This window comes from Galeopterus variegatus, unplaced genomic scaffold (assembly GCF_000696425.1).
Source record: "Galeopterus variegatus unplaced genomic scaffold, G_variegatus-3.0.2 Scaffold774, whole genome shotgun sequence".
NCBI classification, from domain to species: domain Eukaryota; kingdom Metazoa; phylum Chordata; class Mammalia; order Dermoptera; family Cynocephalidae; genus Galeopterus; species Galeopterus variegatus.
In genome coordinates, this window is record NW_007726885.1 from 297457 (window position 1) to 322023 (window position 24567).

The following is a 24567-nucleotide window of genomic DNA, read 5'->3' on the forward strand; positions in this document are numbered from 1 at the left end:
CCTGGTATTGTCTCAATAGTGGTTAAGATGGCATTGGAGGGAACCAAGGTACTTCATACACCCTAATGCCTCTTTTTTTTTTTTTTTTTTGTGACTGGCAAGGGGATCATAACCCTTGGCTTGGTGTCACCCGCACTGCGCCCAGCCAGTGAGCGCACCGGCCGTCCCTATATAGGATCCGAACCTGCGGCCCCGGTGCTCCCAGTGCCGCTGCACTCCCAGCGCCACACTCACCCGAGTGAGCCACAAGGTCAGCTCCCTAATGCCTATTTCTAAAAGAACAAACAATGCCATTGCTTTGGACTATAGACAAGCAGAGCCATAGTCAAAGTGAAGCAAGCAGCCCCTCTGCTTGAACATTTAGAAAGCACAAAGATGTAAAATAATGAGCGTGTATTTAGTTGGAATGATAAAGCTTCCCAAAATGGGGTGTTGACCTGAGCACCCCTCCACTGTGAATCACATTGTGAATTACACTGTTGACTTATATCAGGTGTCATAATTACTGGTTACAGACTCTGGTTAGAAATCCACCTCACTCTCAGCAGTTTTCCCTGCTAAGGTTCCCTTAAGGAAAGAATGTCTTTGACTCTAGCTGATGAAACTAAATCAGATTTATTTTTGGTATAAAAGATTTTTAGCCCCAGACCCTCCTGCTTTGCTCCTGTCTCAGCCCTCTCCCTCAGCAATTTTCAGGTTGTGATTTCCAAGGATTGGTGAGGATTAGTGGTGCTGGGGGGCTGACACATGGCCTCAAGCAGTCTGACCTCATGGGTGGGTTGCTCAGGCTGGAACTTGAGCACCCAGGAATCCTTGAGGATGTCCAGGATGGTGGCACGCTTGGTAGCCTGGCATAGCATCTGGAGGACCAGGTTCTAGGGCAGGGGAGAGAGAAGTCTTGGCTGAGGTTGCTCCCCATTGTGCCACACAGGCAATGAGCAGCTGCACCTAAGAAAGAAGCAGGGTAGCCCATCACACCACTCTGGTGAAAGGGGGTATGGCTCTGATTTTATCCTGGAAAGCCAGGCATTTAACTCCCTGGAGGGGAAGGGATGAGTTCCCTAGGGAGAATCTCTTGCATAATCTTCTGGCCTAAAGGGATAGAAGCAACAACCTGCTTATCAAGCATGTCTAAGGTCTGGAGCCCACTGGTTGGTCCTTTAAGTCCTCCCCACTATTATAGGGCAGGGGCTAGAGTGTGAGGTGGCTGGTATTGAAAAAGCCTTCCCCCAGGGTGGGCAGCCTAGGTTGGGTATTCACCACCCCACCCCACCCCTGGGGGTCATCCCTGAGGCCTCAGCCCTCCTGGGGGAGCCAGCACCTTGCACTCCTGGGAGATGGTGGTGTTAGATGGGAAAGTGACTTCCTTTTGAGTCTCTCTCAGCAGCTTCTTGAGATTGGTGTCATCAAAGGGCAGATGGGCAACCACTAGAGTGTAGAGGATGACGCCCATGCTCCAGATGTCAGACAGGAAAGGGTTGTAAGGCAAGCCTAGCAAGATCTCCGGACAGGCATAAGCAAAGCTGCCACAGTAGGTCTGGCTGAGGTGGGAAAAGCAGTTCATTTGGCGGTTAGAAGGGCTACTACGCACAGACTGGTTAGAAGGCACCATCTTGGCGAAGCCAAAGTCCGATATCTTCACGTTCTCCCGCTTGTCCAGTAGCAGGTTCTCCAACTTTAAGTCCCTACCAGCAGCAGAAAGGCTGGGGGTCAGGCTGGGGAGAGGGCTTAGTATTAGACTGGGAGCTGAAGGGCCAGGTGTCAGAGGCTAGAGCTGAGGACAGGCAGGAGGGAGATGGAGGGAGATGCCATTATAAGCGCACAAGGTAGTGAGGAAGAAAGTCATGGTGTTGTAAGCAGAGCCCAAAGGGAAAGAAAAGATGGTACTTGAGGACCACGGGGAGCTCACCATTGTATTTGATAAAGTGCTCTACACATAGTGAGTACTATTTTTTTTTTTTTTCTAAAACATGACCGGTAAGGGGATCTTAACCCTTGACTTGGTGTTGTCAGCACCACGCTCTCCCAAGTGAGCTAACCGGCCATCCCTATATAGGGATCCGAACTCGGCCTTGGTGTTATCAGCACCACACTCTCCCAAGTGAGCCACAGGCCGGCCCTCACAGTGAGTACTTTTTGAGTGTCCTTGACCAGACGATTAAAGTGGAGTAGATGAATGGGCCTAGATATTAAGGAGGGAGGTCAAGGTAGGAAAAACTGACAGAAAACAGGAGACATGCATAAACCCCCCTTGAGAGCTCAAAGGCCCCAGTCCAGGTGGCAGTACCCTCACCGGTGCACGATGCCCTTGCTGTGCAGGTAGGCGATGCCCAGAGTCAACTGGGAGAACCACTTGCCAGCAAGGGGCTCAGGGCAGGCCCCATAGCGCTGAATCCATTCAAGGACATCACCACCCTGAGCCAGCTCCAGAATGATGTAGACTCGGGATGTGGTCTCGATGGCCTGATAGAAGTTGATGAGGTACTTGTGCCGCAAGACTTTCATTACCTGACCCCGGAAGAGGGACCCATCAAACCTGGGAAGGGAGAAACCCGGCTATGCTCCCAGCCCTCTCCCACCGTCCCACTGCTGCTTATTTAGAACTTTGCAACAGGATCAACCCCTGAATCCAAGGGCTGGTGGCATGTGGGCAAACCCTGTTACATACTTGTAGTTTCTGGGGGACTGCAGGTGAGTGAGTAGGTAGTAAAGAGGTCGAATTTTCATCAATGAATTTTCCTAGCTGCTTAGTGAGATGTTCAGTTCTAGTTTGGGGGTTTCTGGTCCCATTCCCTCCTAGTCATACCCCTTCTGAGACACCTCAACCATCTTAGTACCAAGCTTCAGTTCCCTCTTCTAGCCCTTTCCAACCTGTATCTCACGGGGCAGAAACTTGTTAAGATAGTCCTCAGACGCCCTCTTCTTTGAGATGATCTTGACAGCCACCATGACCTTCTGCTTTGTGAAGTAAGCCTCATACACCGTCCCGTAGGAGCCATTGCCAATGACCTTGCCCACGTCATAACCATACTCCTCCATGACAGAGCGGTAGGCTGTAGTGGTTGGTGCTGTCTCCAAGACATCTCCCTTCCCCATGGTGTTGGGCTTGCTGACAGCAGGGAGGTTTGCTACTTGGAAGCAAAGAGGCCAACACCTTGAGCCGCTGAAGGATAGGGTGCCAAGGGGAAGTTACTTTCCAAATGCTTGCCTATATAATCACACAAGTCTGGGATGCTGGGCTCAGCCCTCCACTAGGAACTTGGAGGGGGAAAGAAAGGAGAAGCAGTTATTTTTGTCTCCACTGGCTGTTGTTACTTCTTCCTCCTCTGGTTACGGAACTCCCCAAGGTCCCATGTTCTGTACACATCACAATCCACCTTCTATCCATCACTGGCCACAAAGCTTGAGAATGAAGTGGTTTGGAACGTATGCATTCCTGAAGGCACCTTCTGCAATCTGGTGAGACTCCCCTCATAGATCCAACCCCTTTATTCATGTTTACTGAGTTCTTACTATGTGCCAGACGGTGTGCTGAGTACTAGGATAAAATAACCAATAAGGCCAATAGAGACCCTATGCTCCTAGAGTTTATAATCCTGCATGAGAAAACATGAGTGTGAGAGTATTACAAAGAATTGCAAGGTGTTGAAGCATGTTCTAGGAATCTAACCTCGAAATGCCTTCTTATCTTGCCTTCCATTGCCCTGAACTCTCTAGTTTTCCTCCCGTTCATCTGGTCATTCCTCAGCCTTCGTTGGAGCCTCATCTTTTTCCATACAACTCTTAATCATAATCCCCAGGATTCTATCACAGGCCTTATTTTCTCAGACCTTCTCCTCCTCCTTTAAGGATCTCATCCCCTCTCAAAGCTCCAGTGACCACATTTATGCTGACTGCTCCTAAGCTCATCTCTGTCCCATATTATCTCTAGGAGTTCCAGATCCAGCATTCATTTGCTCGCTGGACATCACACGGACATGCCTTCCCCAGGAACCTAAACTCACCATGTCTAAAATTGAATTACTTTCTTCTTTCAGACTTTCTGTAAGAAGTTCTACACTAATTATCCTTAATTAATTAATTTTTTTTTTCCTAAAGGATGACCGGTAAGGGGGTCTTAACCCTTGGCTTGGTGTTATCAGCACCATGCTCAGCCATTGAGCTAACCAGCCATCCCTATATAGGGGTCCAAACCCATGGCCTTGGTGTTATCAGCACTGCACTCTACCAAGTGAACCACAGGCCGGCCCTTAATTGTCCTTAATTTAGATAGCCAAATGTCATCCCAGGCCCTTCTCCATGCCTCGGTTCCTACATCCAATCTATCACCAAATCCTGCCTCTCCTGTCACCTAGTTTTCTGTATAATAATGCACTCACAGCTCTGTGAGCCCACTGCCACTCCTTTGCTCGAGCCTACATCATTTAGCTGATTGCCCTAGCAAGCCTTCTGCTCCCCTCCAGTCTGTTCACACTGAAGTCCAAGGCATAAATCTGATATTATTCCCATTTAAAACAATTCATTTTCTCCCCATTCTCCTCAGAATCAAGTCCAAATTCTTTCATGTGGCTTTAAGATCTGACCCTGCTTATCTCTCCAATTTTATCTTTTAACACACGCAGTGCTCCAGCCAAACAGAATAACTTTTCCATCTTTGTTCCCTCTGTTCTCCTGGCAAACTCCTACTCTTCTTTCGGAACTTAGCTTAGGAGCTGTTTTAAGGAAACCTTGCGTGCTCAAGCCTAAGTTAGATGTTCCTCCCTCCAGGGTGCTCCCAGAGCCCCAAAACTTTCTCTGTCACAGCACCTAACATAGTGTCTGTAATTGCTTTTCTTGCTTGCATCTCCCATTAGGCTATATGGGGAGGTCAACTGAAGAGAAGAGAAAGATGAAGTCATAGGTTTGAGAAGAATGGGTTGTGGAGAATGGAAAAGAGCTGCTTTGGAAAATGAGCAGGATCACTGGGTAGCATTGAGGGCCCAATTGAGATTGAGGAACACAACTTATAGACGTGTATCATAGTGTTGAGATTCCTTTAGCTTCCTGGCTATAGGTGCTTGAATATTGATGGATAATTTGACCCAAGATTAGGGTTTTGCTTGGCAGCTGCAATGAAACAACAATGGGAGAGAGGCATCAAAACACAGGCAAGAACATGGCTGAAATGGTGGAATGTAGAATCTAAGCTGCATGGGTAAGGAAGACAAGTTAGAAACAGGCCAAAGGTGCGTGGGGAGGGGTTGCAGGTCTCAGTGTAATTGGAAGAACAATGGGAATGACAAGAGGGAGGACAGCAGGTTGTGGTCACAGTGGGGTATTTGGATGTAAGATTGAGGGAGGTGGAGGAGGAAAGAACGAGGGAAGAATCCAAATTCTTGCATTTTCCATCCTTCAAAACAAAACAAATACTCCAAGAACAGATTATGCGATAGGCTACCAGCAAATTCCCATTTAATGAATCTGACCTTGCTGGCAGGATGGTTCCAAAGTACTTATGGAAGCCAGCTCCACATCCTCAATCTAGTAAGATCAGCAGTTGTCCAAGGCACACCATGGTAAGGAGACCTGCCCAGTCCCGCCCATCTTCTGTTCCCACAAGTTGGCCCCTGGATAGTAGCTTGGTGACAGCTCTAGTCTCTTATCAATGGGTAAACCAGTTCATTCAAGGAATGTGTATTAAGCTGCCTAGTATATACAAAAATACTGCTAGACACCGAGGTCAAGGATTTGGATCTCCATACCAGCCAGCTGCCAAAAAAAAAAAAAGTACTGCTAGGTCCTGACAGTACAAAGATGGATAAATTATAGTCTTCCTGTGAAGAGTTAGATATTAGCAAGGGATGGACCGGCCCGTGGCTCACCTGGGAGAGCGTGGAGTGTGGTGCTGATAACACCAAGGCCCCGGGTTCGGATCCCATATAGGGATGGCTGGTTAGCTCACTGGCTCAGCATGGTGCTGACAACACCAAGTCAAGGGTTAAGATTCCCTTACTGGTCATCTTTAAAAACAAAAAAAGAAATTAGCAAGGGAGACAGACAGATAAGTAAAATAACAGTACAGTGAGATAAAATGCCATGAACAAACCTGAGAAGGGAAGGCTTTAATACATAAGTTGACATTTGCACTGTTCAAAAAAAGGAGTTCTCTGGGCAGGTAAGTAGGGAATGGTAGACCTGGTGGTCTGTGCAGGAGGAACAATATGAAGCTTGCAGGCTTGAGAGAACATGACATTCAAGATTTCAATTTGAATACAAGATAGAGTTCTGTAGAAGGGGAATGTACCTGGACAGTTAGGATCCAAATCTGACAGGCTTCATATGCCAGGGTATTTTTACATTTTTTTTCTGGTGGCTGGCCGATAAGGGGATCTGAACCTTTCACCCTGGTGTTATAACACTGTGCTCTAACCAACCGAGCTAACTGGCCAGGCCTACTTTTACTTTCTTATATATGAGGGTATTTCAAAAAGTTTGTAGGTCTAAATCCTGACCTGAAATAAAAAAGAAAAAAGAAGTATGTGAACAAATAGAATTGAAAGATAATGCAATGCTTGTGAGGATGCAGAGAAAAGGGAACTTTCTTATGTTGTTGGTGGGAATATAAGTTAGTATAGCCACCGTGGAGTTTCCTCAGAGGAGTAAAAGTTGAACTACCTTATAACCCAGCAATTCCACTACTGGGTACACATCCAAAGGAAATGAAATCAATATACTGAAGAGATGGGCTGGAGGGTTAGCTCAGTTGGTTGAGCCTCTTAGGTCAAGGGTTTGGATCGTCTCATCAGCCAGCCAAAAAACAACAAAATAATAATAATATATACCAAAGAGACACCTGCACTCCCATTTTCATTGCAACACTTTTTACAATAGCCAAGCGATGGAATCAAGCTAAACGTTCATCAGTGGAAGAAAGGATTTAAAAAACTGTGGTATATATACACAATGGAATACTATTCAGCTATTAAAAAAAAGAAATCCTGTCATTTGCAGCAACATGGATGAAACTGGCCACCATTATGTTAAGTAAGCCAGACACAGAAAGGCAAATACCACATGATCCCACCCATATGTGGAATCAAAAAAAAAAAAAAAAAAAAGAAGTGTTTCTCACAGAAGTAGAGAGTAGAATAATGGTCATCAAAGGCCAGGAAGAGGGCCGGCCTGTCGCTCACTTGGGAGAGTGTGGTGTTGACAACACCAAGGCCATGGGTTCAGATCCCTATAGAGGGATGGTCGGTTAGCTCACTTGGGAGAGCATGGTGCTGACAACACCAAGTCAAGGGTTAAGATCCCCTTACCGGTCATCTCTTACAAAAAAAAAAAAAGGAAGGTGGGGGGAGTGGTGGACTAATGGGTGTAAAGCTATGTTATGTATTCTAAGTCAATTACTGTACACTATATGTATGTATTCAAACAATACACTGTACCCCACAAATATGTACAAATAAATGTTAAAAAAAATAATAATGTAAATCTTTCCATTAACTTTTTGAAGTACCCTCCTATTAATAGGCAAATTTTTATTTTTCGGTGGCTGGCCACAAGGATCGAATCCTGGACTTTGGTGTTATCAGCACCACGTTCTTTGTCTTTTTTTTTTTTTTCGTGACCGGCAACGGGATCGCAACCCTTGGTGTTGCCCCCGCTCCTCGCTCAGCCAGTGAGCGGCCGGGATCGCAACCCTTGGTGTTGCCCCCGCTCCTCACTCAGCCAGTGAGCGGCCGGTCTGTATGTGGGATCCGAACCCTCGGCGGGAGCGCCGCCGCGCTTCCCAAGCAGCGCACTAAAGCAGTGAGCCACCGGGCCGGCCCCAGCACCACGTTCTAACCAACTAAGCTAACCTGCCAGCCTCATTGGCAAATTATGATGTGCATCAAAACTCGAATTTGGGGCCGGCCCGTGGCTCACTCGGGAGAGTGTGGTGCTGATAACACCAAGGCCACGGGTTCGGATCCCATATAGGGATGGCCGGTTTGCTCACTGGGTGAGCATGGTGCTGACAACACCAAGTCAAGGGTTAAGACCCCCTTACCGGTCATCTTTAAAAAAAAAAAAAAAAACTCGAATTTGTTTAAAAAAAAAAAAAATTACTGATGCCTAGGCACCCACCCCCACCCCTGAGATTTAAAAAAAAAAAAAATCTTTCCAGTGGCAGTGTGAAAAATGATCCAAGACTAGCAAGAAGACTAGCAAGATGGCTGTCACGATAACTTAGGTAAGAGAAGATAAGGCCTGAATTAAGGAATGGTGAAGGGCAAGCATTTAGAAGATACGCAAGAAATAAGTAGAGGAGGCTTGGTGTAACATACATTTGAGGAGGATCAATTGAGAAAGAGGTCCAGGTTTCTGGCTTTAGAGGCCAGGTAGTCAGTTAAAGATGATTCCCAAGCCACTCTAAGTTACTTTTTGATACAAAATTCACTGATTCTCTAAAAATCTCCCTACGTTTTGGAACCTCACCCATGTCTGCAGGGAGAAGGGCTGGGTCACAAAGGGCAATAATCATAGAAGTAAGTAAACGAAAGACTTTTCAGGACAGAAGCCACTTGTGATTTTCCACTGTACTTCTCCCCTGGGACAGAATCTTAAGTCAGCTTCCTTACACGTTGCTCCCAGGTTGCCGAAGGGAAATCACTGCCCAGAGGTCTGATTTCCAGGGGAATCTCCCCTGAAGGCAGATCCCCCCCCCTTTTAAAAAGCTGAGATGGGCAAGGGTAAACTTTTTCAAAATAATTTGCAACACAAAATTATGAGAAGCCCACACACATACACACACAGGAAAATAAGAACAAAAGCATCGAAAGAGACGAACAGACGGGCAAGTTTCTTTACCTCCTTTTAACAATAACCCCGTCAAGCTGCCCAACTCAGCGGGGTAAAAGGGCAGACACCCTATCTCTTCGCCTGCCTCTGCACCAGACCGGGCTGCGGCTTGCTTATCGTCAGGCACCGAAGGGACGCTGTGCGGCCAGGGAAGCCTCCAGTACAGTCTGGGAACACTTCTTTATGTAAGCATGTATTCTTTTGACGTGGGACCATCCATGACAGGTGGGAGAGGAGTGAAGTGAGATTCAGACGTTAAGATCCTTGCAGGTGAGCGAAGCGCAAAGCCTTATACCCGCCTAGGTTGAGGGCCACGAACCGCCTTTCAGGACTCGGCCTCGGCAGTCGGAGGCGACTCCCATTGGTCCAGCCCGCAAACGCCTCGGGGCACCCCCGGCTGCAAACCAACCGCCGCCGGTGCTCCACCTCCCAGGCCGTCGCTAGGTGCACGCAGTAGCACCGAGCGAGCGGCTCAGCGGCCACTGTTATCCCGAAGGGGAGTCTGCGTCCTCGCTGCCAGGCCTCAGCTGCAGCCCCTCCCCAAAACCCTTCCGCGAAGCGTCCGCGCGGCCACAGAAGCAGGGGCCCTCTCGGCTCCAGAAAGGAGCTTTCCGCCGGGCTCAGGTCCCCGCCGGTGAGGGCGGAAGTGGTAAGACTGACGTGTCCTGGGCTGCTCTCCTGATCGCCGGGAGGACACTCCGCCGGGGACAGGCGAGCCGAGCCTCGCGGGGTCCCCGGGGCTGGTCCGGGCCTCCAGCTGGAGGATATTCATCGAGGAGCCCTTGACTGAGCCGAGAGCTGTGTCCAGCGTGGTGCGGCCACAGCTGCCGCGATCAGGCGCCGCGGCGGACAGCCCAGTGCAGCTCAGTCGTCAGGCCCTCTCCAGCCCGCCGCTGCTGCGCCGCTCAGGGGGAGACCCCGGCAGGAGCCCAAGGGCAGCGACGGGGCCGCAGAGGCCGCTGGCGCCGCCTCGGCCGGCCCTTCCCGCGCGGTAAGGACCCCGGGACTGTGGCGGGAAGGGACCAGAGGTGCGCGGCCGCACGGCGTTGCCATGGAAACGGGGTAGCGCGCGCAGTAGAGGCCTGGGGCGGGCTTCGGGCTGGGTGAACCCCAGGTTGGAGATCTAGAGAGTAGAGGCGGAGCCCTGTCTTTGGGATAGAGAGACGTGGTGTGCTGTGAGGGTCGAAAGAAGGAATGGCAAGAAGTGGAGCCAGTGGGTGTCAATTCGAGGGATCTGACCTGGGCGTCATGCATGAATTGATCCCTGGTTTCTATAACCGCAGGACTCCCCCAAACAGGTTTCGCTGCCTTGAGGATGACAGTCCTAGGGCACCCTCGAAGTTGGAGCTTCGAGTGGTTGCCAGTCCTGATGCTGCTGCTGGGCACATGCCATGGGCCAGGAGTGGAAGGCGTGACTCACTATAAGGCCGGCGACCCTGTCATTCTATATGTCAACAAAGTGGGACCCTACCATAACCCTCAAGAAACTTACCACTATTATCAGCTTCCAGTCTGCTGTCCTGAGAAGATACGTCACAAAAGCCTTAGCCTGGGAGAAGTGCTGGATGGGGACCGAATGGCTGAGTCTTTGTATGAGATCCGCTTTCGGGAGAATGTGGAGAAGAGAATTCTGTGCCACATGCAGCTCAGTTCTGCACAGGTTAGCCTCTCCACATTGCTTATCACTTAGTCCTCTTTCCCAGGGTCTAACAGTGCCTTACATTTATGGTTCAAGGTACCTTTATGGAAATTATCTGACTTGATTTTAACTACAACCCCATATGCCAGGCAGGGTAGATGATATTCTAATTAAGTTGGCTAAGGAACATACTTATTCTGAAGAAACTTTTTCAAGATTACGTAGATAGTGAGTTGCAGAGCTGTTATTACTACATATTGGTAGAACACAGGGCTCCTTACTCCAAGCTTCTCTGTTAGTAATAAGGTCCCAGCTATCGCTTTTATGAAGTTCTGTTTCCTTCCATACCTATCTCTTGGCTCTTTTTTTTTTTCCTTTGGTGGTTGGCCGTTATGGGATCTGAACCCTTGACCTTGGTGCTATAACACCACATTTTACCCAACTGAGCTAACCAGCCAGCCCCTCTTGGCTCTTTCTTAACTGGTTCTTTTACTCTCTACCTAACCTTCCCTGTCATGTTTTTTCTTTAGCAAATCCGGACACTTCTCCTTAGTATACTCCAGACCTTCTTACACTTTGTCTTTCTCCTTTTTCGTAGGTCTTAACCCTTTTAAGTCATACTTGCTTTTTTGGGGGGGGAGAATTCCAACATACTAGAGTCTAACCCACTGATTCTCAACATGGGACAGTTTTGTCCCCCAAGGGACATTTAGCAGTATCTGAAAACTTTTTTGTTTGTTCATTTGTTTGGCAGCTGGCAGTTAAGAGGATCAGAACCCTTGACCTTGGTGTTATAACACTGCGCTCTAACCAACCGAGCTAACCTACCAGCCCCTGGAGACATTTTTTTTTTTTTTTAAAGATGACCGGTAAGGGGATCTTAACCCTTGACTTGGTGTTGTCAGCACCACGCTCACCCAGTGAGCAACCGGCCATCCCTATATGGGATCCGAACCCGTGGCCTTGGTGTTATCAGCACCACACAGGGGGCCACAGGCCGGCCCCCCTGGAGACATTTTTGATCGTCACAACTGGGGAGTTCTACTAGTATGCAGCAGGAAAGGGGGCCACAGGCTGGCCCCCCTGGAGACATTTTTGATCGTCACAACTGGGGAGTTCTACTAGTATGCAGCAGGAAGAGGCCAGGGATGCTGTATCCTATAATGCACAGGACAGCACCCCTACAACAAAGAATTATCCAGCTCAAAATATCAATAGTGCTAAGTTTAAGAAATCCTGCTCTAACCCTATGCAGAGGCCTTCTGTGACTGACTCCTGACTTGCTTTTTATAGGTGGAGCAGCTGCGCCAGGCCATCGAGGAATTGTACTACTTTGAATTTGTGGTAGATGACTTGCCAATCCGTGGTTTTGTGGGCTACATGGAGGAGAGCGGCTTCCTGCCACACAGTCACAAAATAGGACTCTGGACCCATTTGGATTTCCACCTAGAATTCCATGGAGATCGAATTATATTTGCCAATGTTTCAGTGCGGGACGTCAAGCCCCACAGTTTGGATGGGTTACGACCTAACGAGTTCTTAGGCCTTACCCACACTTACAGCGTGCGCTGGTCTGAGACTTCAGTGGAGCGTCGGAGTGACAGGCGCCGTGGTGATGATGGTGGTTTCTTTCCCCGAACATTGGAAATCCACTGGTTGTCCATCATCAACTCCATGGTACTTGTGTTTTTACTGGTGGGTTTTGTGGCTGTCATTCTAATGCGTGTGCTTCGTAATGACCTGGCTCGGTACAACTTGGATGAAGAGACCACCTCTGGAAGTTCTGGTGATGACTTTGACCAGGGTGACAATGGCTGGAAAATTATCCATACAGACGTCTTCCGCTTTCCCCCATACCGTGGTCTGCTGTGTGCTGTGCTTGGCGTGGGTGCCCAGTTCCTGGCCCTTGGCACTGGTGAGGTGATAAGAAGTAATCAGGGATTTCTTTTTTTTTTTTTTTTTGAAAGATGACTAGTAAGGGGATCTTAACCCTTGACTTGGTGGTGTCAGCACCACGCTCTCCCAAGTGAGCTAACCAGCCATCCCTATATAGGGATCTGAACCTGTGGCCTTGGTGTTATCAGCACCACACTCTCCCAAGTGAGCCACGCGCCAGTCCAGGGATTTCTTTCAAGGGGTAGAACTAAGTTGGTAATTTGTTTAGAAGAGGTCTGTGGATGTTCTCTTCCATCCAAGGTGAGGGGCAGACCTAAGGGATGGGGTGGCTCTAGCAAGGATGTGTGTATTCTACTGTGGATTTTCTGTACAATAGAATTGGGAGAGATTGTTTTGCTGAAGATCCTTAGTCTGGGAGAAAGGGTGCTGATTCCTCTGAAACTGAAATTGCTAGAAAAGGGATAGGTGAGGTTTAACAAAAGCTTTCGATTACCACTCCACAGGCATCATTGTCATGGCACTGCTGGGCATGTTCAATGTGCACCGTCATGGGGCCATTAACTCAGCAGCCATCTTGTTGTATGCCCTGACCTGCTGCATCTCTGGCTACGTGTCCAGCCATTTCTACCGGCAGATTGGAGGCGAGCGTTGGGTGTGGAACATCATTCTCACCACCAGTCTCTTCTCTGGTGAGGACTTCCCTTTCCCTGGTGGGCCTGCCTGGACTTAGGAACTAAGAACACATCATGGAACCTGGGAGAGAGTCAGAGTGAGGCTTTAAGGGAGGGAATATATGCAAGAGAAACAATAAGAAAACCATAGAAAAGACAAGAATGCATCTCTTTTGAATAGTTAAAAATGATTAAGCCCTTCAGATGTCCTAGATAACGTGGTAAGCCTTCATCTCATTTAATCCTCACAATAACTGTGAAGGAGGTGATATTGTCCCCATTGCACAGATGAGGAAATTGAACTTCGGGCTGGTAAAGTAGCTTGCTTGAGATTATATTCCTAAGAAGTAGTGAACCAGGTTTAAGATCCAAGCCATCTGACTCTAGAGCCTGTATTCACAACCATTACATTAAAAATAACACTCTTGAATTTATTCTTTGATACTCCCTCTTTTTTTTATTTTGGAGGTGGGCCCATTCTAGCCTTTCAAACAAGATCGCCCTGTCAAAGGCAGTAAGTCTGCATTTGAACCTTTCTTGTTCCTGATCCTATGTGTTTGATATATCCCATCACATTTATATTTGAACCAGGGCTTTCTGAAAAGGCCCTAATCCAAAGGAATGACTCATGCTAGGAATTACTAATGCCACAGCAAGACAGGCCCCTGGAGGCAGGTGGATTTGCATCACTCTCAGATCATTATGTAGCAGCTACTTTGATCCCTGATGACACTGGGTAGTGGAGGGAGTGTTGGTAAGATAAGGAACAAAGAATAAGGGGACATGAAAGGGTGGAGCTAAAGAGAGTTGTTGCTGCATGGACGTCAGGAGGCACAGACAGGCTGTTAGAGTGGCAGGCTGCTTCACCCCTCCCCCTTTAGACCCAGTCTGAGTGGGTGCCCTCAGGGATGTGGCTCCGAGTGTTGACCCTCCCTCCGTGTTGACCCTCCCTCCGGGGGCCCATCCCTGCAGTGCCTTTCTTTCTGACGTGGAGTGTGGTGAACTCGGTGCACTGGGCCAATGGTTCGACACAGGCTCTGCCAGCCACCACCATCCTGCTGCTTCTGACGGTTTGGCTGCTGGTGGGCTTTCCCCTCACTGTCATTGGAGGTATCTTTGGGAAGAACAACTCTAGCCCCTTTGACGCACCTTGTCGCACCAAGAACATCGCCCGGGAGATACCACCTCAGCCTTGGTACAAGTCTACTCTCATCCACATGACTGTCGGAGGCTTCCTGCCTTTCAGGTATCTTCCCTTTATTCCATGGCCATCACTCAGGTTCCTGACCTCAACTTTTCCTTTCCTCACTCACCCAGTGCCCTAACCCAACTTCAGTGATAATCCCTGGTTTAGCTGTACCATTAAGAGATCATTAAATTGTTCCTCCTATCCCCAGGCAGGACTGAACTTGAATCAGTTCAGATATGAGAGTGTTTCACTTGTAAAGCTCTCCAGAGACATTGCTCCCCTCACCTTCTTCCTGGTTTCTGACTTTAGTGTCTACAAGCGTCCTGTGGGGCTTAAAGCCCATTTGATTACACAATGTGTTGAGTTCCTCTTTGTGCCAGTCAGATAATGCGGTGGAAAATAAAACAGACAAGATCCCAACATCCCTGTTCTCAATCTATCAGGGAAGATTTCTTGATATGAGAGCAGCTAATCATAGGACAGGAATCCCCATGAAGCCCCAAAATCTGGGGCAGAAAGTAGAATGGACTCACTTTCCACAGTGACCCTGCAACATGGGAGGGTGGGGTCTGGATTTTGGCCCAGCCACTGTGCTGACAGTGCACAGCCCTTTAATGCTGTGTATCATTTCTTCTCTTCACAGTGCCATCTCTGTGGAGCTGTACTACATCTTTGCCACAGTATGGGGTCGGGAGCAGTACACTTTGTATGGCATCCTCTTCTTTGTCTTCGCCATCCTGCTGAGTGTTGGGGCTTGCATCTCTATTGCGCTCACCTACTTCCAGTTGTCTGGGGAGGATTACCGCTGGTGGTGGCGATCTGTGCTGAGTGTTGGCTCCACCGGCCTCTTTATCTTCCTCTACTCGGTTTTTTACTATGCCCGGCGCTCCAACATGTCAGGGGCAGTACAGACAGTAGAGTTCTTTGGCTACTCCTTACTCACTGGTTACATCTTCTTCCTCATGCTGGGCACCATCTCCTTTTTTTCTTCCCTAAAGTTCATCCGTTATATCTATATTAACCTCAAGATGGACTGAGTTCTGGGTGGCAGAACTGTTGCTCTTCTCTTCCTCTCTTCATGCCCCATTGATCTCTCCTACCAGCTTCTCTTCTGATTGAGTGACTGAATTGTGTGATGGCTTGTTGCCTTCCCTCTGCCCTTTGGGCGTCCCTCCCTCAGAGAGGGCCTGGATATTATAAATCTCTATTATATAAGGAGTATATATTTGAACTTTTTAAGTTGCCTTTTAGTTTTGGTCCTGATTTTTCTTTTTACAATTATCAAAATAAAATTTATTAAGAAAAAGGATCCTGTAGTTGGAGCTTTTGGTCTGGATATAGGAACTCCAGCCCTGCCGTGACGTGCACGATCCTTTGGAAAGCCGTCGGCCGCTGAATACATACGCTAACGCTGGAGCTCCCAGCGAAGCTTGGGAACTCTCGGCTCGGGGAACCTACATTGCCAGGGCCCTGTTTCCGTGGCTCAGCCAGCGTTGAGCCTAACGGAAGTGGGAGAGCCAGAGCTCTTTGTGGGAAGCCAGTTGAATCACCCTGGCGACAGGAGCGGGGAGCAACGCCCTTTCCGCCGGAAGTGGGTGTCAGAGCCTCCACGTGCTGTCCCCCCCCCCCCCGGCCCCCCCCCCCCCCCCCCGGCCCCCCCCCCCCCCCCCCGGCCCCCCCCCCCCCCCCCCGGCCCCCCCCCCCCCCCCCCGGCCCCCCCCCCCCCCCCCCGGCCCCCCCCCCCCCCCCCCGGCCCCCCCCCCCCCCCCCCGGCCCCCCCCCCCCCCCCCCGGCCCCGTAGCGGCGGCTCCGCTGCTGCCATGGAGCCTTCCGGCCTGGAGCAGATCCTACGGGAGCTGCTGCTGCCGGACACCGAGCGCATCCGCCGAGTACGGAGCAGGCGGGACAGGGCCAGGGCGAGCGGGAGGGTGCGGGAAAGGCCCGACTCTGACTCCCGGCCTCCCCCCAGGCCACCGAGCAGCTCCAGATCGCTCTTCGGGACCCTGCCGCCTTACCGGCGCTCTGCGATCTGCTGGTGTCGGCGGCTGACCCTCAGGTGAGACCCCTGCTCCTCCCCGCGGGGCTTCCCACAGTACGCTACTGGTTAAGCTCCAGCTCCCGCCCCCTGAGGCCCACTCGGCACCTTCCTGCCGGGACCCTCAAATGCCTGCTTTCTTGTCCTAGATACGCCAGTTCGCGGCCGTGCTGACCCGTAGACGATTGAGCACCCGCTGGCGACGGCTGGCGGCGGAGCAACGCGAGAGGTGGGCTGGACCTGGGACGGGGCGGGGCCAGGCTGAAGCGGCTCTTGGGGAGGCCGGGTACCAAACACTTGCCACCTGTGTTGCAGCCTCAAGTCTCTGGTCCTGACGGCCCTGCAGAGGGAGACAGAGTAAGTGCCTACCGCCTTCTCTCGCGATCTGCACTGACTCCCGGCTGAACCCTTCCTGGGTTTCTGCCTTCTCTTTCAGCTCCAGGCTGGGACTTGGGGGTCAGGGACTTCAGTCCTAGACTCAGGGTGGAGCAGAGAGTTCTAAGTCTGTGTTGAAGACTAAAGTTTTTGAGAATGGGAGATTATGATCTGCCAAACTTGAGTCAGAAGGATGAGATGAAAGTTCAGGCTGAGTGAGGATGAACTCACCAGATCACACAACCACACTGTTGCTGCTGTGCTCCTGAGCTACTGTCTCATGTGTCCCAACTTGGCAAAGATCTTGTGCCCACACTTGAAGATTTTTCTTCTGGCTGCCCCGTGGAGGCTGGGCCACTTTGTTCAGGGGAGGGTAATGGAGGGTGATTGGGGGTGTGGGGGGGGAAATCTCTCCTGTTTCCAGACATTGTGTGAGCCTCAGCCTGGCCCAGCTCTCAGCCACCATTTTTCGAAAAGAAGGCCTGGAGGCCTGGCCTCAGCTCATGCAGCTTCTTCAGCACAGTACCCACAGCCCCCACAGCCCTGAGAGAGAGGTACCATCACACAGTTGGCAGGAGGGTGGGACCAAGAAACCGAATAGACCATGTAAGCTTTGCCCTCACATCCCCTACTCCTGGACAGATGGGGCTTTTGCTGTTGAGTGTGGTGGTGAACTCCCAGCCCGAGGCCTTCCAACCCCACTACCGGGAGCTTCTTCGGCTTCTGAATGAGACTCTTGGTGAGGTGGGCTCTCCCGGGCTGCTCTTCTACTCCCTGCGCACACTGACCACCATGGTCCCCTACCTCAGCACGGATGACGTGGTGAGCTCTCACCGCCCTGCCTCCCCTTCACCCCCAGCCTCCCTGTCCTTGGGACTTCATGTCCTCTCCCATGCAGGTTACAGGACTGTTTCGGATTCTCTTCCTGTTTTTTGTCCTTACTAACAATGAGAGGGAATACCGTGGGTAGCTGAGCCTGGCTAGCGTGCCTGGGCTCCCTCTCCTCAGAGTCCAGGCAGTGAGGAAGCTGCCAGCTTTGGGGGCCTAAGATTAGGCTACATCACACTTTCTGTGATTCAGCTCATCCTATGTCCCCCAGCCTCTCACGCGGATGTTGGTGCCCAAAGTCATCGTGGCCGTGCAGACTTTGATCCCCGTAGATGAGGTGAGGATAGGTGGGCAGGAGCTCTGTTGTAAGGAAAGTGCAGGAGTGTCCAGCTTGGTCCACTGAAGAAGAGGATGGTAAGCCTGTGATTTGTCTGTCTGTCAGGCAAAGGCATGCGAGGCCCTGGAGGCCATGGATGAACTGCTGGAGTCAGAGGTGCCTATCATCACACCCCACCTCTCTGAAGTCCTCACATTCTGCCTGGAGGTGAGCCTGGGGTGGGCACAGCCCCTGCTGTTTGTTCTGCTTGGAGTTTCCTTTCCTGTGTCTGATTCTTGTTAGTCTCTGGGCAGGTGGCTAGAAATATGGCCCTGGGTGATGCGATACGTATACGTATTCTCTCCTGCCTCACTTTCTTGGTCAAAGTCAAGAGCAAGGTGAGTGCCCTGTAATACGCGTCATCCCACCTCCACCTCTAACCTGAGTCTCACTCCTGGGACTTTCTGTCCATCTCAGGGTATCTAAAGTACTGTGGATGTTCAGGCTTTGGCCTGGTCTCACCCCAACTCCTGCCTGGGAGATTGGGAATCTGCTGGACCCCTTGTGGCCTGGAAGCCTGGAATTTTTAATGTGAGCCCATCTTGGGAGTAGATTCTCAGGCACCCTATTCCACCTTCTCTCTCAAGGCCTTATTGAAGAATCGTCTCCTGCCAGCCTTGCTGCATACACTTTTCCCTATTATGGCTGCTGAGCCCCCACTGGGCCAGTTGGATCCCGAGGACCAGGATTCAGAAGAGGAAGAGTTGGAGATTGGGCTGGTGGGGGAGACTCCCAAGCACTTTGCTGTACAGGTGGGATGTGGGACAGGGGCAGAGAGCAAGAGGTTAGGTTGGGGAGGCAGAGAGGGAGTTAAGCCAATTCTCCTCATCCTTTGTCAGGTTGTAGACATGCTGGCACTACACCTACCCCCTGAGAAGCTCTGTCCCCAGCTGGTAAGTGTAACTCTGTCCTTCTGGTATCCATACCACAGGTGTGCCTAGTCTCCTGAGGTCAAGGATGTTTGGGCCCTGGTGGGTGTGAAGGGCTTGTTGGCACAGGAGCAGGCAGGCTCTTACTGGGCTTTCAGGAGGGTGCCCTGTGCTCCCCTAGATGCCCATGCTGGAAGAGGTCTTGCGGAGTGAGAGCCCGTACCAGCGCAAGGCTGGGCTCCTCGTGCTGGCTGTGCTGTCCGATGGAGCTGGTGACTACATCAGGCAGAGGTGTCTGTTCCCCTGTCTCAGGGTGAGGGTGGGTCGTGGGGAAGAAGATTACATGTCCCATGGTAGTCCTGGTTTACGCTTGTTGTTTGAGCTTAATTGCCAATAGCATTTCCCCCCACTCTCTAAAGTGTCCTGGTTTGGAAGATAAATATCCTCCCAGCTGTAGGGACCAGGGTGTGGTGCTCACCATCTGGTGACAGAAAAAGCCTTGGGTTTCCCAGGGGAAAAGAGAAGAATACATCAGCCTAGGGCCCTTAGGTCCTGCCCCTCAGACTATGTCCTTTTGTCCCACCCCATTCAGACTGCTGTCCCCACTGCTGCAGATCGTGTGCAAGGGCCTGGAGGACTCCTCGCAAGTTGTGCGCAATGCTGCACTGTTTGCCCTGGGCCAGTTCTCAGAGAACCTACAGGTCAGCAAGGCCGAATGTGTGTAGCCCATGCTAGGGACCAGTTCCCCTCAGCTTTCAGCTCTTCAAGCATCTCTGCTGCTATTGGCACTCGGGTATGTGCTCTGCGGATGAACCTAAGGCCCTGTTTGCTCCTTCCACCAGCCGCATATCAGCAGCTACTCAGGGGAGGTGATGCCGCTGCTCCTCACCTACCTGAAGTCGGTGCCTCTGGGGCACACACACCACCTAGCCAAGGCCTGCTATGCCCTGGAGAACTTCGTGGAGAACCTAGGTAGTGATGGCAGTGGGGGTGCAGGACAGGAAGGAGCAGCTGCAGCTTTGGCTGAAGGAAGCACGATGTGCATCTCCTCGAATTGCTGCCTGTGGTGGGGAGAGGGGTATGGCCGAGCCACAAGAGGGCCAGCCCAGGGGGAGGTGGGCACACAGAAGATAGGAGACCTGGGTTGATTGGTAATGGAGTGCCATTTTCCACAGGGCCCAAAGTGCGGCCCTACCTTCCGGAGCTTATGGAATGTATACTGCAGCCTCTGAGGAACCCCAGTAGCCCCCGGACCAAGGAACTGGCTGTGAGCGCCTTGGGGGCCATTGGTGAGGAGAAAGGCAGGAGGTGGGGACATGGGGTTCACCCAGACAGCCTGTGGCAGATGGTTCTCCCCCCATATACACACCCATCTCTGATTCTGTTCGTCTGTCCTGTAGCCACAGCTGCCCAGGCCTCTCTGCTGCCCTACTTCCCCACCGTCATGGAGCACCTGCGGGAATTCCTGCTGACAGGCCATGAGGACCTTCAGCCTGTGCAAATCCAGAGCCTGGGTGAGTGAGGGGCTCCCAGGCAGTGTTCCTAGTGCCTGACAAGGGTCATTGCTCACCTGGTGTTCACAGAGATTGCCCCCCAAGGCAGCATAGGTGTCTTCTTTCTTTTAGAAGAAGGTGTTTGCCACACTGTACCTATGAATAGGGTGGAATTTCTGAATTCCTCCCAGCTACCACCTTTGGTTCCCTAGCCCACCTCCAAATTCTGGTGTTAACTGAGCCCTTGCCCTGACAGAGACACTGGGGGTGCTGGTGCGAGCGGTCGGGGAGCCCATGAGGCCCCTGGCTGAGGAATGCTGCCAGCTGGGGCTGGGCCTATGCCACCATGTAGACGACCCTGACTTGCGACGCTGCACGTGAGTGAACCCTCACCCTACCCCCACCCCTCCTGCCTACCCATTGTATCTACAGCCCACACCCCAGCCCTCTGGTTTGGACCCCAGCCAGGCTTTCCTGGCTCCCCCCTCTCGTCTGGCTACTGCGGGCAGAACTGTACAGGTTCTGTCCGTCTCCCAGGTACAGCTTGTTTGCAGCTTTATCAGGGCTGATGGGTGAGAGCCTGGCACCCCACCTGCCACAAATCACCGCGCTCATGGTGTTGTCACTGCGTTCCACTGAGGGCATTGTGGTGAGCAGAGGGTGGGTGGGCTGGGCTGGCGGGGCAAAGCCATCCCTGCAGTGGGATTTATCTCCTGGTCCCAGCTGAGCCAAAGGCCCTGCTGTGTTTCCTTCATCCAGCCTCAGTATGACGGAGGCAGCTCCTTCCTTTTGTTTGACGATGAGAGTGATGGGGAGGAAGAGGAAGAGCTCATGGACGAGGATGTGGAAGAGGAGGATGATTCCGAGATCTCAGGGTGTGGAGGGGTGCTGTCCTGGTCAGAGGAATCCAGACTTTGATTTGGACAAAGACCCAGTGCTAGATCTGCTCTGCTGGTGCCTGATCCTGCTGCCTCCCACCTTACTCTAGGTACAGCGTGGAGAATGCCTTCTTTGATGAGAAGGAAGACACCTGTGCTGCCCTGGGGGAGATCTCTGTGAACACTAGGTGAGCACTGGCCCTTCCCTGGCACTGGGAACCTTGCCTGGGAGCCCTTTCCCCATGGCCATGTGTGTCTGTTCACAGTGTGGCCTTCCTTCCATACATGGAGAGCATCTTTGAAGAAGTATTCAAACAGCTGGAGGTGAGTGGGCCGGTGGGTAGAGTGAGTGAGATCCTCAGACTGGAGGCCCTGGTTTTACCCTGCATGCAGCAGGCACATCCTGCCTGTCCTCATCCCACAGTGCCCTCACCTGAATGTGCGCAAGGCAGCCCACGAAGCTCTGGGTCAGTTCTGCTGTGCACTGCACAAGGCCTGTCAGAGCTGCCCTTCAGAACCCAACACTGCTGGTGAGAAGGGGAGGCCAAGCCAGGCTGGGGGTTCTGGGGAAGGGGCAGGGTCTGACCAGGGCTTCAACCAATAATGTCTGCAGCTCTGCAGGCTGCCCTGGCCCGGGTGGTGCCATCCTACATGCAGGCAGTGAATGGGGAGCGGGAGCGCCAGGTGGTGATGGCGGTGCTGGAGGCCCTGACAGGGGTGCTACGCAGCTGTGGGACATTCACACTGCAGCCCCCTGGGCGCCTTGCTGAGCTCTGCAGCATGCTCAAGGCTGTGCTGCAGAGGAAGGTGAGGAGGGCTGGTGGGTTGCCAAAGAGGAGGTGCTGGGCCCTGGGGAGGATAGTCAGAGGCTACAAGTCCCTGTCCCCACTACCCACCACCTACCCACATGAAAAGGAGAAGGGGTACGAGAGCCCTGGCTCATCTGAGCTTCCTCTCTCCCCAGACCTCTTGTCAGGACACTGATGAGGAAGAGGAGGAAGAGGATGATCAGGTGAGAGCTGCAGGTGAAAACTACAATGAGGCAGTCCAGGTAGTCTCCATAGGGGCAGGGATGGACGGTGTACTCAGGCTTGGGAAAGAGATTGGTAATGGCCAGAATGATGCACCTTGATCCCACTAAGCTAGTGGGAGTTCAGGGAAGGAAGGCAATGTGGACTGGGGTGGGCTTGGAGGGCCAGGGAAAGAAGCCATGCTGGGAGGGGCCAGCCCTGTCAACAAAGGGTAGCCCCTGGGAACCACCTGCGGCCAGTAGCAGAGCATGGTGGGGAGGTGCGGACAATCACAGAGCTGGCCCTGGTGCTCCAGACTCTGCCCTGACTCCACAGGCTGAATACGATGCCATGTTGCTAGAGCATGCTGGAGAAGCCATCCCTGCCCTGGCAGCTGTGGCGGGAGGAGATGCCTTTGCCCCCTTCTTTGCCGGCTTCTTGCCACTATTGTTATGCAAGACAGTGAGTGCTCCCTCCTCTGGCTTTGAACCCCAGTCCATTCACGTGCCCGGCCCCCACCATCCACCCCACTTGTCCTAGTCCCGAGCTGATTTGCACTCTTTCTCCCTCAGAAACAGGGCTGCACAGTGGCAGAGAAGTCCTTCGCAGTGGGGACACTGGCAGAGTCCATTCAAGGCCTGGGTGCTGCCTCAGCCCAGTTTGTGTCTCGGCTGCTCCCTGTGCTGTTGAGCACCGCCCGGGAGGCAGACCCGGAGGTGCGGAGTAATGCCATCTTTGGGCTGGGCGTGCTGGCAGAGCATGGGGGCCGCCCTGCCCAGGAGTATCCTCAGCTTTTGGGGGGGGAAGGGAGGGAGGGTTAGGGAGTGTCCCTGGGGTTTGGGGATGGGCAAAGTCTGCCCATGTGATGGTGTATGCCTAGTCCTTGACTGTGGACCAGACACTTCTCCAAGCTGCTGGGGCTTCTGTTGCCCCTCCTGGCACGGGAGCGACATGATCGTGTCCGTGACAACATCTGTGGGGCACTTGCCCGCCTGCTAATGGCCAGTCCCACAAGGAAACCGGAGCCCCAGGTGAGGGAGGGGGCCATTAGGCAGAATCTGAAGCCAAGGGTGGTGGTGGAAGGGGCAGGGCAAGTGGGCCTAAGGCATGTGTGTGTCCAGGTGCTGGCTGCCCTGCTGCATGCCCTGCCACTGAAGGAGGACTTGGACGAGTGGGTCACCATAGGGCACCTCTTCAGCTTCCTGTACCAGAGCAGCCCTGACCAGGTAACCTTGATGCTGCCAGCCCTTAGGGGAGCGCTCCAGTCTCAGTGATAGGCACAGGTGGTGTCAGTTGTAGCTGATGCAGGGTGACAGTTTCAGCTGTCATTAGATACTCCCCGCTTATCTATTTTCTTACTTGTTTGCAAGGATTGGCAGCCAGTCCTGTAATGGGAGGGAAGGGGCTTCCTCTCTGCATATAGCATTTTTCCTTAGGGAGCTCCATTTCTACCCTCTGGTCTGAGCCAGAAGTGACAGCTTTACTAGTGTAATCTAGACCAGGGCTCTTTCAAACTGTGCTCCATGGAACCCTGGGTACTGCTGGGTCACACCTCCATACATTTCAGTCAGAAGTTCTGCTTTCTCGATGAGATTTTGCCTGTACCAAGTAGCTAGGTTTGGACTTGTGTCCCAGTGTTTCTCTGTCACCTTTGTCTTACACCTTTAGAGACTATTGTGTTGGTGGAGCTCCTGGGTGTCTGTGCTTCTTTTGGTCTTGAGGCTATGACTTTAATCATCTTTGCCTACACGTTGCCTGTCCCCTCCAAAAAAAAATTATTACCAGAGTTGTCTTGGATACCTGCCAATCAATATCAGACCCAAACGGCCCTCGTAGGAGACTCTGCCTCTCCTTGGTCCTGATCACCCATTCTAGTTCTGGGGCCCCTGTGTTGACCGTTCTTTTCCCACAGGTTGTGGATGTGGCTCCTGAGCTCTTGCGCATCTGCAGCCTCGTTCTGGCTGACAACAAGATCCCACCAGGTGAGGGGGACAGTTGTGGGCAGGGGAAGGCCAGGAGTGGCAGGGCTCAGAGGGCCTGGGGCAGCAAGGGTTTAGGAACCTAGTCCTCCCCCGGACTTCTCCCTCTGCACCCTCCACCTAGACACTAAGGATGCACTGCTGCTGCTCCTGACGTTCCTGGCCAAACAGCATGCTGACAGCTTCCTTACAGCACTGGGCTCACTGCCTGTGGACAAGGCTCAGGAGCTCCAGGCTGTACTGGGCCTCACGTAGACTGCAGGCTGCAGCTGAGCAGAGAGAACAGAGCCTGCCCAGGCCCTACGATCACCTCTCAGCCCAGTTCCAGCTTGCGCCTTACCAAAGATTCTGGGTCTCCATTTGGAGTCAGCCCTGCTTGCTGCCTTACAGGGGTGTCCCTGGGCTGGATCTATTACAAATGGAGTTGTGACATCATACTGTAATAAAGGCAGTTTGTTTTCTGTTTGTTTGAACAGTAGCTCTGAGAACAAGAAGGATAGAGATGT

At 51.9% G+C, this 24567-nt stretch overlaps 3 protein-coding genes across 5 annotated transcripts; 2 read left to right on the forward strand and 1 right to left on the reverse strand.

Annotated features, from left to right (window-relative positions):
• Window positions 1-596: 596 nt before the first annotated feature.
• On the reverse strand, window positions 597-9307 carry TSSK4 (testis-specific serine kinase 4). Of its 2 annotated transcripts, XM_008572330.1 has the most exons (4): window positions 2872-4100; window positions 2294-2508; window positions 1322-1715; window positions 597-875 (listed from the first exon to the last, which is right to left on the reverse strand). In XM_008572330.1, exons 1-4 carry the CDS (start codon window positions 3094-3096, stop codon window positions 693-695), a joined length of 1017 nt encoding a protein of 338 aa, XP_008570552.1. In that variant the 5' UTR covers window positions 3097-4100; the 3' UTR covers window positions 597-692. The 2 variants fall into 2 exon arrangements, 1 of the variants encoding a protein (XP_008570552.1); XR_550448.1 differs by lacking the exons at window positions 1322-1715; window positions 2294-2508; window positions 2872-4100 and adding an exon at window positions 8833-9307 and having other exon boundaries at window positions 796-875.
• A 129-nt stretch (window positions 9308-9436) lies between these two features.
• On the forward strand, window positions 9437-15529 carry TM9SF1 (transmembrane 9 superfamily member 1). Of its 2 annotated transcripts, none has more exons than XM_008572329.1 (6): window positions 9437-9814; window positions 10122-10483; window positions 11756-12377; window positions 12862-13047; window positions 14002-14275; window positions 14862-15529. In XM_008572329.1, exons 2-6 carry the CDS (start codon window positions 10139-10141, stop codon window positions 15253-15255), a joined length of 1821 nt encoding a protein of 606 aa, XP_008570551.1. In that variant the 5' UTR covers window positions 9437-9814; window positions 10122-10138; the 3' UTR covers window positions 15256-15529. The 2 variants fall into 2 exon arrangements, with proteins under 2 accessions (XP_008570551.1, XP_008570550.1); XM_008572328.1 differs by having other exon boundaries at window positions 9726-9814; window positions 10107-10483.
• A 1408-nt stretch (window positions 15530-16937) lies between these two features.
• Window positions 16938-24528, forward strand: IPO4 (importin 4). The gene is made up of 26 exons (XM_008572331.1): window positions 16938-17182; window positions 17271-17450; window positions 17728-17793; window positions 17899-18000; window positions 18087-18170; window positions 18420-18584; window positions 18672-18725; window positions 18883-18992; window positions 19294-19402; window positions 19544-19673; window positions 19877-19990; window positions 20102-20215; window positions 20451-20571; window positions 20732-20843; window positions 20954-21069; window positions 21183-21260; window positions 21339-21396; window positions 21497-21602; window positions 21686-21879; window positions 22037-22084; window positions 22419-22544; window positions 22655-22863; window positions 22981-23113; window positions 23204-23308; window positions 23995-24064; window positions 24186-24528. Exons 1-26 carry the CDS (start codon window positions 17132-17134, stop codon window positions 24314-24316), a joined length of 2886 nt encoding a protein of 961 aa, XP_008570553.1. The 5' UTR covers window positions 16938-17131; the 3' UTR covers window positions 24317-24528.
• Window positions 24529-24567: the final 39 nt, after the last annotated feature.

What these genes read in the sequence shown, in the direction of transcription:
- TSSK4 (XM_008572330.1), bottom strand. Translation starts at nt 3,096, where the DNA reads ATGGGGAAGGGAGATGTCTTGGAGACAGCACCAACCACTACAGCCTAC. An exon ending in TTCTGCCCCGTGAGATACAG is followed by an intron (nt 2,509 to 2,871) that starts GTTGGAAAGGGC and finishes TTCCGGGGTCAG; the next exon opens with GTAATGAAAGTCTTGCGGCA. An exon ending in AGCAAGGGCATCGTGCACCG is followed by an intron (nt 1,716 to 2,293) that starts GTGAGGGTACTG and finishes CCCTCTCCCCAG; the next exon opens with CCTGACCCCCAGCCTTTCTG.
- TM9SF1 (XM_008572329.1), top strand. Translation starts at nt 10,139, where the DNA reads ATGACAGTCCTAGGGCACCCTCGAAGTTGGAGCTTCGAGTGGTTGCCA. An exon ending in TGCAGCTCAGTTCTGCACAG is followed by an intron (nt 10,484 to 11,755) that starts GTTAGCCTCTCC and finishes TGCTTTTTATAG; the next exon opens with GTGGAGCAGCTGCGCCAGGC. An exon ending in GGAGGCTTCCTGCCTTTCAG is followed by an intron (nt 14,276 to 14,861) that starts GTATCTTCCCTT and finishes TTCTCTTCACAG; the next exon opens with TGCCATCTCTGTGGAGCTGT.
- IPO4 (XM_008572331.1), top strand. Translation starts at nt 17,132, where the DNA reads ATGCAGCTTCTTCAGCACAGTACCCACAGCCCCCACAGCCCTGAGAGA. An exon ending in AGAAGCTCTGTCCCCAGCTG is followed by an intron (nt 18,726 to 18,882) that starts GTAAGTGTAACT and finishes GTGCTCCCCTAG; the next exon opens with ATGCCCATGCTGGAAGAGGT. An exon ending in AGGAGGAAGAGGATGATCAG is followed by an intron (nt 22,085 to 22,418) that starts GTGAGAGCTGCA and finishes CTGACTCCACAG; the next exon opens with GCTGAATACGATGCCATGTT.